The sequence below is a fragment of the Scyliorhinus canicula genome, chromosome 20, assembly GCF_902713615.1.
Source record: "Scyliorhinus canicula chromosome 20, sScyCan1.1, whole genome shotgun sequence".
NCBI classification, from domain to species: domain Eukaryota; kingdom Metazoa; phylum Chordata; class Chondrichthyes; order Carcharhiniformes; family Scyliorhinidae; genus Scyliorhinus; species Scyliorhinus canicula.
Window position 1 is genome coordinate 50,100,694 of NC_052165.1, and position 14,512 is coordinate 50,115,205.

Sequence of the window (14,512 nt, forward strand, 5' to 3'; positions counted from 1 at the left end):
TGATGGACTGAATGGCATCTTTCATTTGTAATTATCTTGTGAATCCCTGGGTTTGCAGATTGATTGGAAATACAGACTTAGTGCAAGGGTAATTCCCATTTCAATTCTATGAGGTTAGCCCACTATCCATGGAGCCTTCTGCAGAGCTAAAGGAAGGAGATTTAAGAATCTAATCCTGGTCTAAAACCAAGCACACAGTTGGGGATGGGAATGTAAACTAATTCCAGAATTGCTTTAACAGGCTGATAATAACACTCAAAAAAACATTAAACGCCTCTTTTAGCAAACAGTGAGACATTTTGGGACGTTAAAACAGTGGTATTCTTCACCCAGGAGGGCTGGTGATATTGGTCACAACTCGGTTGTATCTAGCAGAGAAAGGAATTGACTTCTCACTCCTTAAGGGGTTTTGAAAACTGGTGGCTTTTCTCACATGCTATGGCCAAGGTTATTTTTGTTGACTGGTAATAGAGAAATTCTTTCTGAAAGGTGAGTCCAGACGTGAAGCTGCTTTTTTTTTCCTGTTTGCAGGTGTTGGTGGTGAATCTTGGGACAAACAAGTTTCTCAGACAGGTGAGTACCACCTTTGTTTGAGGCTTTGCACAGAGCTGTAATGACACGATGACTGTTAACTGTGACACTGCTTGCAAATGGCTATGTTAATGTATGGAGGAAATTGAATACATAGAAAATAGATGCAAGAGGAGGCCATTTTGCCTTTTTTTTTATAAATTTAGATTACCCAATTATTTTTTCTATTAAGGGGCAATTTAGCGTGGCCAATCCACCTACTCTGCATATTTTTGGGTTGTGGGGGAGAAACCCATGCAGACACGGGGAGAATGTGCAAACTCCACACGGACAGTGACCCAGAGCCGGGATCGAACCTGGGACCTCAGCGCCATGAGGCGGTTGTGCTAACCACTAGGCCACCGTGCTGCCCTCATTTTGCCTTTTGAGCCTGCTTTGCCATTCATTATAGTCATGGCTGATCATCAAGTTCAATACCCTGATCTTGTCTTCCCCGCCCCCCAAGAACAATATTTAATTCCATCTTGAAATTACACAGAGTTTTTGCCTCAACTACTTTCTGTTGTAGTGAATTCCACATTCACCACTATGGGTGAAGAAATTTCTCCTCCCCTCAGTCCTAAAAGGTTTAACCTTTTTCCTCAAACTAGTTCTGGACTCCCCCACCATACCCGGTCTAATCCTCTAGGTTTCTATCAGATCCCCCCTCACCCTTTCAAACTGCAATGAACATGATCCTAATCGAATTAGTCTCTCCTCATATGACAGTCCTGCCATCCCAGGAATCAGCCTGGTAAAGCTTTGCTGCACTCTCTCTCTCTCGAGAGCAAGATCATCCTTCCTCAGATAAGGACACCAAAATTGCACCCAATACTCCAGGTGTGGCCACACCAATGCCCTTACATTTGCAGTATAACATCCCTATTCCTATACTCAAATCCTCTCGCTATGAAGGCCAACATACCATTTGCCTTCTTTACTGCCTGCTGTACCCGTGTGCCTACTTTCAGCGACTGATGTCCGAGGACACCAAGGTCTCGCTGAATATCCACCTCTCTCAATTTACATTGTGAAGAAAGTGTGACATATTGAAAAACTGTCCATATTCTTTCAACTGAGGATGAATAAGAAATTCAAAATAAAGGGATGAGGTGTTCCACTCACCTTCCTTCTTACTCCATACTTCTCTCAATATTGAGATATGAATTATGACTTTGTTGAAATTGTGTAACACAGATGGTAACGAATTGGCATTCAAGTTAACGGAAATAAAAATTGGGAGAGATGTAAATCAAACTGCCAACTCTCACTATTTGATATCAATGCACAAATGTCAAAATCTACTCCAAGCAGCTGATGTGGGGATTGATGTATTCATACAGCACCTTACTCATCTTCAGAACATCCCAAAGCACTCCACAACCAATGAAGTATATTGGATTTGTAGTCAGTGTTATGTTGGCAAATGCAGCAGCTAATTTACACACAGAAAGATTTCAAGAAACAATGACATAAATGGCGGTTTGAGCTGTTTTTTTAAAAATCTGCATGAGTTGAGAAATAAGTACAAGTGCTGGCCAAGACATCAGAACACTCCAGCACTTCCTTCAATAGTGTTATAGGATTTTGTAATATTCTTGAAAGATGCAAAAATGCAGCTTTTTCTAAGTGCAGGACAGCCCAGGCACTATTGAGTGGATTTGTTTTTCCACCGATAGTTGTCCCATCACCGGTCCTTTGAGCAGCATTGCCACTAAGCCTAAATGGTAACTAATGCAGCCGTTTGCTCTTATAGTTGCTCACTGCTTATTTCTTTTATTTGTGTCAGGTGGATGATGAGGATTTCATTCTCCCGCGTAAACTGCAAGTGGCACTAGAACATGTCTTAGAGATGCGGAATGAGTTGGCCAGTCAAGAAGAGCAGGACACTCTCCTGGATAGTAAGTGCATAAGACAATCGGGCAACCTTTCTTCTAATGCAATTGCTGTCAAGATGCTGTCTGACTGCAAAAAGACTGAGAACGGACAATAAAACCATAAACAGAAATTAAAAGACAGAATCTGTCGGCACAGACAATGATACATCAACTTGTCAATCAGGTGATTGCAAGGCTGGATCCCAAAATATTGGCCCAAAATGGCAATTGGCTGTGCACTTGACAGTGAAGAGGATGGCTGTTGTCTCCAGAATTATATCACTGGTTTGGTTGAGTGGGTGGAAAAGTGCAGAAAGAATTTAAAGCAGAGAAGTGTGAGGTAATGCATTTGGGGAAGGACAAACAAAGCAAGGGAACCCTCAATAAACGGGAGACTGGAAATGGTAGTGGAAATGAGAGACCTTGGGAGTGCATGTCCACAAGTAGCAGGACCAGTGGATGAAGTGGTGAAGAAGGTCCTTCATTGGACAAAGGGATAGAATACAAAAGCAGAGATGCAATGATGGAATTGTATAAAACACTGGCTAGGCCACAGCTGAAAGTTTGTATAAAGTTCTGGTAGTCACATTACAGATAGGGCATAATTGCTCTTGAGAGAGTGCAGAGGAGATTTACAAGAATGCTGATAGGGCTTGAAAATTACAGCTATGAGGAAAGGTTAGGTAAGCTGGGGTTGTTTTCGTTGGAACTGAGAAAGCTGAGGGGTGACCCGATTGAGGTGTACAAAATTATGAGGGGGCCTACCTAGATAGAGTAGACCGGGGTGCCATGTTTCCCCTAGATGAGGGGTCAATTACCAGGGGCACAGATTTAAGATAATTGGTTAGAATTAGAGGGGGCATGAGGAAAAACTTCATCACCCAGAGGGTGGTGTCTGGAATTTGCTGCCTGGTTTGGTGGTTGAGGCAGAAACCCTGCACCTGAAGTACTGTAACCTGCAAGACCATGGTGCTGAAAAGTGGGATTAGAATGGTCAGCTAGTTTTAAATTTTTTACTTTTTGGCCTTTTGGTCAGTGCAGACATTATGGGCCAAATGGCCTCTTTCTGTGTCGTAACTCATATATGGTTCTATCATTATTGGATTTCGACCATTTTCAAACTTTCTGCTGACCTGACGCTGCTCCACATATCTCCGGCCTTCAGAACCCAGCTATCCCAGAGATGCAGAGCGCAGCGTCCCACGGAGAACTCCATCTAAGGGAGGTCAAAATACGCCCTCATTTTACAGCACTGTGGTTAGCACTGCTGCTTCACAGTGCCAGGGTCCTGGGTTTGATTTCGGCCTTGGGTGACTGTAGAGTTTGCACTTTCTCCTCTTCTCTGCGTGGGTTTCCTCCGGGTACTCTGGTTTCCTCTCACAGTTCAAAGATGTGCAGATTAGATGGATTAGCCATGTAAATTGTCCTTTAGTGTCCAGGGATCTGCAGGTTAGGTTACGGTGTTGCAGGGATAAGGTAGGGTGAGCAGGAGAGTGGACCTGCGTGGAATGCTATTTTGGAGGGTGGGTGCCGACCCGATGGGCTGAATGGCTTGCTTCTGCACGGTAGTGTTTGTATCATTCTGTGGCACTGGCTTAAGTTTAAATGTCCAGTCTGAATGCAAGTGAATGAATGGATGGGTAGGTGGGTGAAATGGGTAAGGGATGTGTTTAGGTTGTGAGATAGTAGTCAGGTTGAGGGGAAGTCTGGTGGTCAGGGGAGAGTAGTGTGGGGGGAAGAGGGGCTGGGCCCCAACTGTTTTTAAAAAAAACCAATTATCTGAAATCCATTGTCATCTTTTTTTTTTCTTTTTAAAATTTAGAGTACCCAATTTTTTTTTTCCAATTAAGGAGCAATTTAGCGTGTCCAATCCACCTAACCTGCACATCTTTAGGTTCTGGGGGTGAAACCCATGCAGACATGGGGAGAATGTGCAAACGGACAGTGACCCAGGGCCAGGTTTCGAACCCGGGTCCTCAGCACTGCAGTCCCAGTGCTAATCATTGCGCGCATGCCCCCCCCCCCCCCCCCCCCCCCCACCCTCCATGTCATCTTTGATTACTAACCTTTCTACCAGTGGAAACATTTTCTCCCCATCAGCCCTATCAAAACTCTTCAAAATTTTCAACACTTCTTCCCTTCCCCTCCAATGCTGTAAGGAGAAAAGTTGATATCCTTTCTATCATGTGCTGCCCAGAATTGGACACAGCACCCCAGTTGAGGGCTAACATTCATTTCAATTCTTGATGAGATACATAAAATAATAATCAAGTGTGACTCTTCACTGATTTAAAAAAAAAAATATGAACATGGGACCTGAGCTGGCAAAGTCTCTTCACCAGGAAATTCTCTCCCTTGCTTTGCAGTAATAACTTTAGAAAAAATGGTGAACTAGGAGCATGTTCCCTCAGATATATCTCTGAACTGGAACAAAGGAAATAAAATGATGCTGTCAATTAACTTACATTTCGACATAGAGAATATCTATCTCATAGGTATTAGACAAAGTCCATTTATCATTTGACTGCATATTTATTTCTAAAGCCCGAATGGCGACTGTAAAACTCCCTTTAGTTCAACTGGGACATCCACAGAACAAATTAAACTGCGTTCAGTTGATGTCAATCCACTGACTTTGCAATTAAATCTTATTCATATCTAAAAGCCTACTGGTGTCTTCTCTCGATGGAGCCATCCTTGCTCGTTTGTCGCTGGGGATAGATATACCATTAGAATGAAATGCGCAGCTCTAAGTCTATTTATTTCTTCAATTAACTTTTTAACCTCTAAAACACTGAACAAAAATACATCATGAATGAAGTACTGCGTTTTGTTACATGACTCTTTTCATCCTCCGATAGCTCCTCACATGTTACAGGCATACCTAGGGTGAGGGATACATGTGACCTGCACAGTATTATCAGCATCAACTGCAGCTGACTGTTGAAGTAGCAACTGCACTTTTTCCAAACTCTGGTCTCCTACTTACTAAAATGTTTGGTTGTAATAGTCTCAAATAGTCACTCATCAGAACCTCAAAACAGAATTGTTGTTGAGATAGTTCTTTCCTGTTTGTCTAAGTAGAATATTTCAACCAAACCCCGACCAAAGCGGTCCCTTTAAAACCCCCAGAATATGGGCATTCCTGCCCTCTCTATATTAGTGTTCTGGACTAAATCTAGTTACGCTTTGTACCACACAAGGACTTTGCTTCACATTTATCGTGAAAAGTCGAAGGAACTATGAATTTTACTGGTCACTTTTATTACGATCCCAGCTGATGCTATAACTGGACGGGGAGAACCCAGAATGAAACCCTGGCTCAAAAGACCATAACTTTTGCTTTTTAAAATAAGACATGGAGGAAAAGGGACATAGGACCGCTAATTAGTATTAACAACAAGGGAAAAACATTTATTAAACATGAATAGTTGGATTATGGTGCAATACTTCTTTACTCTTTCCCTCCCCCCACACTTTAACAAATACGCATATATTTTAAGATCAACATGGATTACAGAGTACATCTTAAACGACAATGGTTCCATAACAGAAGACGCTTTAAGCACACAGATTGGCTGTGGTCAGATAAACACATTTTGCCAACTTACTGTCTATGGATTTCTCCTCCAAATTCCCCCAGATGATTCTCATGAGAGATTCCAAATTCCACTCCCAAAAACACGCTTTAAAATCTTCTCTCACAATAATGCTTTTCATTAGCGGTTTGCATTTTGAAATCCAGTCCAGGTTTTACAACTATCTTTTTTAAACAGAACTTCCACTCACCATTTTAACAACGCGTCCAGTCCAGGATTCCACCTTTGCAACTCCCTTGCCCTGTCCAGTTTTGCCTGGTAGAGTTGAGAGCTGTTCACTCCCCAGCACCCTGTCTCCAACTGCTCTGGCTTCCAGTTAAAATTAAGAACCAGGGAAAGCTCTTCTCTCTGGAAAATGGCATCCTGTTGCTAAGCAGCGACTTCTATTTACTCGTCATGCCGTAACTCCCTCTAAGCACAGTAGAATCACAGTTGGAATTGAAACCAACCCCCACACATACAAACACCTTTGTCCAGCATGAATCAATCCATATGTTTTACCCTTCCAGGCACAGAAACATTAAATTAAACCCACTTAAAACTATACTTTATTTCTAATGTTTACCAATACAAATATAAATCCCTTAAAACTACCTTTGTTTTCCTAACAATACGTAACCAGTAATGTCATGAATGAATATTTATTTAACATATATATATATATTATTATAGTTCATTGGTATCCCCAACTGATATTTTAACCTGTTATATTCTTCCCTTCTATCCACAACTTACAAATATCTTCCAACTCTTTTGGTCAATTTTCTAAGCGCATTTTACATCTTTTAAAGTTTATCACTCTGTACCTCAGGCCTTGGTAAACATATTAAAAATGCAGTAAGTGCTTTATATATAAGTAAAGCCACTAGTCCCTCAACCCAAATTCCTTTATCCCACATATGATCGCATTGTAATAAGTCAAAGGCATTTAGTCACTGTCTTCTTGTAAAGTTGGTATAAGACCAGATTTAGATGAATTACTCCATGTTGAGTTATTAGCTGGATGGTCCATGCCCTTGCTAACTGCAATAGCCATCAATATGCTTCCGTCCACCAGTTCAAATTTGCACTCCGCTGTTTGTTTGTTCTCAGCTTCATTTGATAAAAAGTTTCTGTGTTTTTGTTTCTCAATAGCCTTGATAGTTTACTGACACTCCTCAGCACCCTCCAATTTCCTACATTTGTAATCACAGGAAGGAAAATATAACTAACTGAATTCAACATTTCTGGGGGATCTTCTGGCAAACCCTTGAAAGGCAAAATGAGGAACAAATTAAATGAGTCTGGTCTTAACAGTACAAAGTTTATAAGATTATTATGTTTTGGAACTGTCTCTAATTTAAAATAAAATGGAGGAATGACGGGGATCATGTTACCTTTGAATTCTGCCCACCAACAAACCTGGGTGGCTTGGTTGTTAAAGGAGGGCCTCTGGGAAGAATCTGATAGATGTTCACAGCTGTAGACAATAGTAAGAATAGTTGTACTGACTGTGGGTAGACTTTGTCTCCAATCCCCATGGGGAGATGTCAGCGATGTCAGGTTTTATAAATGGTTATATTTTAAACTTTAATTCTAGGATAGAATGGAGTTAGGGGTCTAGAAGATAGAAAATTAGCATTTCTATCTGGAGATAAACCCACATGATTTATACTGCCATGGGGACAGAAAAGTACATAGAAAGTCATTTTAATATCCGGTTACAGGGTTTTCCAAGATATCATAGAATCACAGAAAAATACAGCACAGAACAGGCCCTTCGGCCCACGATGTTGTGCCGAACTTTTGTCCTAGGTTAATCATAGATCATAGAATTTTGGACACTAAGGGCAATTTATCATGGCCAATCCACCCAATCTGCACATCTTTGGACTGTGGGAGGAAACCGGAGCACCCGGAGGAAACCCACGCACACACGGGGAGGATGTGCAGACTCCACACAGACAGTGACCCAAGCCGAAATCGAACCTGGAACCCTGGAGATGTGAAGCAATTGTGCTATCCACAATGCTACCGTGCTGCCCTTAAGAACAAATTAATCTACACTCCATTATTCTACCCTAATCCATGTACCTATCCAATAGCCGCTTGAAGGTCCCTAACGTTTCCGACTCAACTACTTCCACAGGCAGTGTATTCCATGCCCCCACTACTCTCTGGGTAAAGAACCTATCTCTGACATCCCCCCTATATCTTCCACCATTTACCTTAAATTTATGTCCCCTTGTAATGGTTTCTTCCACCCGGGGAAAAAGTCTCTGACTGTCTACTCTGTCTATTCCCCTGATCATCTTATAAACCTCTATCAAGTCGACCCTCATCCTTCTCCGTTCTAATGAGAAAAGGCCTAGCACCCTCAACCTTTCCTCGTAAGACCTACTCTCCATTCCAGGCAACATCCTGGTAAATCTCCTTTGCACCTTTTCCAAAGCTTCCAATTCCTTCCTAAAATGAGGTGACCAGAAATGCATACAGTACTCCAAATGTGGCCTGACCAAGGTTTAGGTTAGGTGGATTGGCCATGCTAAATTGCCCGTAGTGTGCTAATAAAAGTAAGGTTAAGGGGGGAGTTGTTGGGTTACGGGTATAGGGTGGATACGTGGGTTTGAGTAGGGTGATCATGGCTCGGCACAACATTGAGGGCCGAAGGGCCTGTTCTGTTCTGTGCTGTACTGTTCTATGTTCTATGTTCTATGTTCTATGTTTTGTACAGCTGCATCATCACCTCACGGCTCTTAAATTCAATCCCTCTGCTAATGAACGCTAGCACACCATAGGCCTTCTTCACAGCTCTATCCACTTGAGTGGCAACTTTCAAAGATCTATGAACATAGACCCCAAGATCTCTCTGCTCCTCTACATTGCCAAGAACCCTACCGTTAACCCTATATTCCGCATTCATATTTGTCCTTCCAAAATGGACAACCTCACACTTGTCAGGGTTAAACTCCATCTGTCACTTCTCAGCCCAGCTCTGCATCCTATCTATGTCTCTTTGAAGCCGACAACAGCCCTCCTCACTATCCACAACTCCACCAATCTTCGTATCATCTGCAAATTTACTGACCCACCCGTCAACTCCCTCATCCAAGTCGTTAATGAAAATCACAAACAGCAGAGGACCCAGAACTGATCCCTGCAGTACGCCACTGGTAACTGGGCTCCAGGCTGAATATTTGCCATCCACCACCACTCTCTGACTTCTATCGGTTAGTCAGTTCGTTATCCAACTGGCCAAATTTCCCACTATCCCATGCCTCCTTACTTTCTGCATAAGCCTACCATGGGGAACCTTATCAAATGCCTTACTAAAATCCATGTAGACTACATCCCCTGCTTTACCTTCATCCACATGCTTGGTCACCTCCTCAAAGAAGTCAATAAAGCAAGACCTACCCCTTACAAATCCGTGCTGACTATCCCTAATCAAGCAGTGTCTTTCCAGATGCTCAGAAATCCTATCCCTCAGTACCCTTTCCATTATTTTGCCTACCACCTAAGTAAGACTAACTGGCCTGTAATTCCCAGGGTTATCCCTATTCCTTTTTTGAACAGGGGCACGACATTCGCCACTCTCCAATCCCTTGGTACCACCCCTGTTGACAGCGAGGACGAAAAGATCATTGCCAACGGCTCTGCAATTTCATTTCTTGCTTCCCATAGAATCCTTGGATATATCCCGTCAGGCCCGGGGGACTTGTCTATCGTCAAGTTTTTCAAAACGCCCAACACATCTTCCTTCCTAACAAGTATCTCCTCGAGCTTACCAGTCTGTTTCACACTATCCTCTCCAACGATATGGCCCCTCTCGTTTGTAAATACTGAAGAAAAGTACTTGTTCAAGACCTCTCCTATCGCTTCAGACTCGATACACAATCTCCCGCTACTGTCCTTGATCGGACCTACCCTCGCTCTAGTCATTCTCATATTTCTCAATATGTGTAAAAGGCCTTGGGGTTTTCCTTGATCCTACCCGCCAAAGATTTTTCATGCCCTCTCTTAGCTCTCCTAATCCCTTTCTTCAGTTCCCTCCTGGCTATCTTGTATCCCTCCACCGCCCTGTCTGAACCTTGTTTCCTCAGCCTTACATAAGTCTCCTTCTTCCTCTTAACAAGACATTCAACCTCTCTTGTCAACCATGGTTCCTTCACTCGACCATCTCTTCCCTGCCTGACAGGGACATACATATCAAAGACACGCAGTACCTGTTCTTTGAACAAGTTCCACATTTCACTTGTGTCTTTCCCTGACAGCCTATGTTCCCAACTTATGCACTTCAGTTCTTGTCTGACAGCATTGTTTTACCCTTCCCCCAATTGTAAACCTTGCCCTGTTGCACGCACCTATCCCTCTCCATTACTAAAGTGAAAGTCACAGAATTGTGGTCACTACCTCCAAAATGCTCCCCCACTAACAAATCTATCACCTGCCCTGGTTCATTACCAAGTACCAAATCCAATATGGCCTCCCCTCTGGTTGGATAATCTACATACTGTGTTAGAAAAGCTTCCTGGACACACTGCACAAACACCACCCCATCCAAACTATTTGATCTAAAGAGTTTCCACTCAATGTTTGGGAAGTTGAAGTCACCCATGACACCCTGTGACTTCTGCACCTTTCCAAAATCTGTTTCCCAATCTGTTCCTCCACATCTCTGCTGCTATTGGGGGGCCTATAGAAAACTCCCAACAAGGTAACTGCTCCTTTCCTATTTCTGACTTCAACCCATACTACCTCAGTAGGCAGATCCTCCTCGAACTGCCTTTCTGCAGCTGTTATGCTATCTCTAATTAACAATGCCACCCACCTTGTCCATCACCACCTCACCCATCATGTCCTTGAAACTCTCAAAAATAAATCTGAGAGGCAGTTAGTCCTGCACCCGAAGCAGAGAAATGCAAACCCTATTGTTCACCATGCAAAACGTGGGTGGGAGCTTGTGCACAGATTGACGAGACCAAGCTTGGGAGGATTTCAAGGCGGCTGGAAGATGTGCTAGTTTGGGCTGGAGTGAAGGAATCTCCCTTGTAACCATCACAGTTTGGGATCAGAGTTTCTCGGCTGGGAAAGGATAAAGGGTTCTGGGAAAATAAACTGTCCACTTAAGGGACAAAATAAAGCATGACCAGGTTACGAGATTGTCAGCTGTTAAAAGTCACATGGGGATCTTGTATAAGTTGCCCACTAATGAGTGATCAATGAATATTGCTTTTCATTCAATTGATACAGTAAAAATCTTATAAATTGAAATCTTGTATCAGTCAGTCACTGGAAGTTCAAATATCTTATCAATCTCTGCAGTGATTGTAACAAAGGGAAAACATATATAAATACATGTACAAATGAGGCATTGTCCTTGTGGCTCATCCAAACCTCCCTAATAAAATATTCATTTTAGTTTCCTGTCCGTTTCTCTTTGTAGATCCTAGCTCGCTTAATACCGTGGTGTCTGAGACCTTTGTCCGCTTCTTTGTGGAGATTGTTGGTCATTACTCCTTGTACATGACTACCAATGAGAAAGATGAAAGAATTTTCCTGTGGGAGGCATTTCGCAAGTCCATCACATCAAAAAGTGTCCGACGGTTTCTGGAGGTTTTCATGGAGACGCAGATGTTTGGGGGATTCATTCAAGATCGAGAGCTAAGGAAGCTTGGGGTGAAAGGTGAGGACTTGGATCATGATACTGCCCCTTCCTTCCTCTTCTCTCGCTCCCCACCACTGTTTAACTCACTCTCAAATTGTCAATCAATCATGTCACATGGAAGAACAAATAATGTGATTATAACATTCTTTCCCTGTGGAAACATTTAATAAAACTTATTCACATCCTCATTCCTACTATCTAGAATAAAACAATTGCTCTGTTACTGAGAATAAGACATTTAATATCAAGATGTACTTGGAAGGGGCTGAATTAGAAAGTCCACGACAATGATGCAAATTTTCACAAAGCACAGTCTTCATTTTGAGCTGAGATACTGCGAACCATTCATCCGATGGCCAGCCGTAACGCCCGGACGATATACTGGCAGAATTACTTGAGGGGGATTCAGGTAGTGGACAGGATAGGTAGAATATGTGTGGCACCGTGCGATCCTGGCCATTGGCTGGAGGACTAGACTGATTCTATCTTTATCCCTCTTCTGAAGAAAGGTAACCTGCAACCGTGCACATATTATAGAACAATTGCTTTGATCTCCCACAGAACGGATCTGGAAATAGACTGGATGAGATTGTCGATGAGCAAACTGGATTTCCATGTGGAAGAGGAACCAGAGATCAATCACTAGCCTCAGAATTATAATATGCAAAGTCCAAGAATATCAGCAGCCAATGTGCACATGCTTCATTCATATTGAGAAAGCATTCGATTTGGCCTCACACAAGAAACTCTGGTTTGCAACGTTAGACATGGAATACCAACAAATTTTATTGTGTGCAGTGAGCTAAGAGCAGAGTTGCCAGCACCCTCTTGGAATGGTTCAGAGTCGAAAAGGGGGTTAGACAAGGGCACATCCTCTCCCGATATTTATTCAACATCCCAGCAGAAATGGTTATGAGCGACCTTTTAACAGGTACAAAGAGGGGATACCACTTGGTGGTGGAGAGGTTCGAACCTTCAAAATGCTGATCACATTATTCTGCTCATTAACTCAGTGAAGAAGCTGCAGGAATTGGTGTATAGCCTTGATCAAGTTAACTGGAAATTCAGTCGCCTGATCAATGTTAACAAAACAAAGGTGGTGGGGATAGGTGGAAAGACCTGCAAGATTCTGATTAACGGAGTTGATCCTGATCAGGTTGGTACCTTTCGCTATCTTGGGTCACTCATCACGGAAAATGCAGAGCGTACCAAAGAAATTTGGACCAGACTTAACAAGGATCATGGCGTTATGAACTCACTTAAAAGAGTATGGAGTAACCACAGCGTCTGTTCCAACAAACATTCATCTTTGTGATTGGTGACAATGTATGGCTGTGGAAGCTCAAACACCAAGAAGAGTGATGAGGCATGAATCAGAGCATTTGAAATGAAAAGATTCCGACTGATACGTGTGCCATGGACAAAAAAGTAGGTGCTCGAGAAAACTGGTGTTCAGGGGAATTTGAGGTACTGACATCAAAGAAGCTCACATGTTTAGGACAAGTGGTGTGAACAGGAGGGGAGTGTTTGGAAAAAGATGTAATGAGTCCTAGGAAACATACAAAAGAAAGACCCATGATGGCAAAGATAGATAATATCAGATTTTGGATTGGCCTCTCTATGGGACAGACAATGAGCGTAACGGAGAATGGAAATCAGTGAAGAAAGATTGCTCAGTTCGCCCAACAATCAGAGTGAGGTCGGATGACAGTCTGGTGTCCTTACTGTAGAGCATCCTGTCTTCCTCACTTGGTTACTCAGCTCTTTCTGCCATTTGCTGAGAGGTGATTTTATTGAAGTATTCAAAATCACGAGGAATCTGAACAGAGCAGATGGGGAGAAGCTATTTCCAGTGAAAGGATCCAGAATGAGAGTGCACTGATAAGTAATTGACAAAAGAAGCAAACGCACGATGAGAAAAACCATTTACAAGCAGTGGGTGGTTAAGGTCTGGAATGCACTGCCTGAGAGTCCGATAGAGGCAGGTTCAGTCAAGGCATTCAAAGGGAATTAGATTGTCATCTGAAAAGGAAGAATGTGCAGGGTTACAGGGAGAAGATGGGAGGATGGCACTAAGTGAATTGCCCATACGGAGAATCGGTGCACACAAAATGGGTAAGGGTCCTGTGTTGTAACAATTCTGTTATTTGTCATGTAACCTAGCTTGGTATGAGAGTGACCTCCTTGTACTGGCTTCACTCGAACATGGTGGCTTTGGTGCAGACAAAAATGCAGAACTATTCACCTCATCTGGATGATTTCCATTTAATTAAACTGCAAAGAACTGCTCTACCTGTTTTCCAACAAGGTTAAGGACATTGTAGGCCATGGACCATAGTGCTAGGTATTCCTATGCTCCAGAGTTGGAGCTGATAGAGAAAGGGTGGATATCTGGTATGTCCAGTGAAAGAAGATGTCTTTGCATCTCAACAGGTAGATTTGAAGACGACTTGGGAGTCCAGGCAAGGGTCAAGCCTAGACGCACCATCACCTAGTACATTTTTTTGGAGATATTTTGGCTTCTTTGAAAGTCAGTTTTCCCATCAAACCTTTTGCTGATGGGTTGGTGGATGTGGATGAGTATTACATCTTGAACGGGTATGATTTTGCCAACTGTCCTGCTTCTAGATGATAAATGAGCATAGTTAATGTAGCCCTAGTTGCATAGTCACCTGCTATTCATGCGTAAATTACCCTAACCATATTAATTTGAGCAGGGTAAGCAACAGAGGTCTTGGGTGGGGAATAAAAGTGATTCCATTTACTATTCATCATTTGGTCTTGTTTTAGGACTGCCTCACCTTAGCCTAGCTTTCAGT

At 42.7% G+C, this 14,512-nt stretch overlaps 1 protein-coding gene across 4 annotated transcripts in view; it reads left to right on the forward strand.

Annotated features, from left to right (window-relative positions):
• si:dkey-82f1.1 (DENN domain-containing protein 2A) overlaps window positions 1-14,512 on the forward strand; it is a 125,779-nt gene that overhangs the window by 109,596 nt on the left and 1,671 nt on the right. For all 4 annotated transcript variants that reach the window (XM_038780623.1, XM_038780622.1, XM_038780621.1 and 1 more), the window contains 3 exons: window positions 532-573; window positions 2,360-2,471; window positions 11,472-11,711. In XM_038780623.1, coding sequence (XP_038636551.1) covers window positions 532-573; window positions 2,360-2,471; window positions 11,472-11,711 — 394 coding nt within the window. The remainder of the gene's footprint in view (window positions 1-531; window positions 574-2,359; window positions 2,472-11,471; window positions 11,712-14,512) is intronic.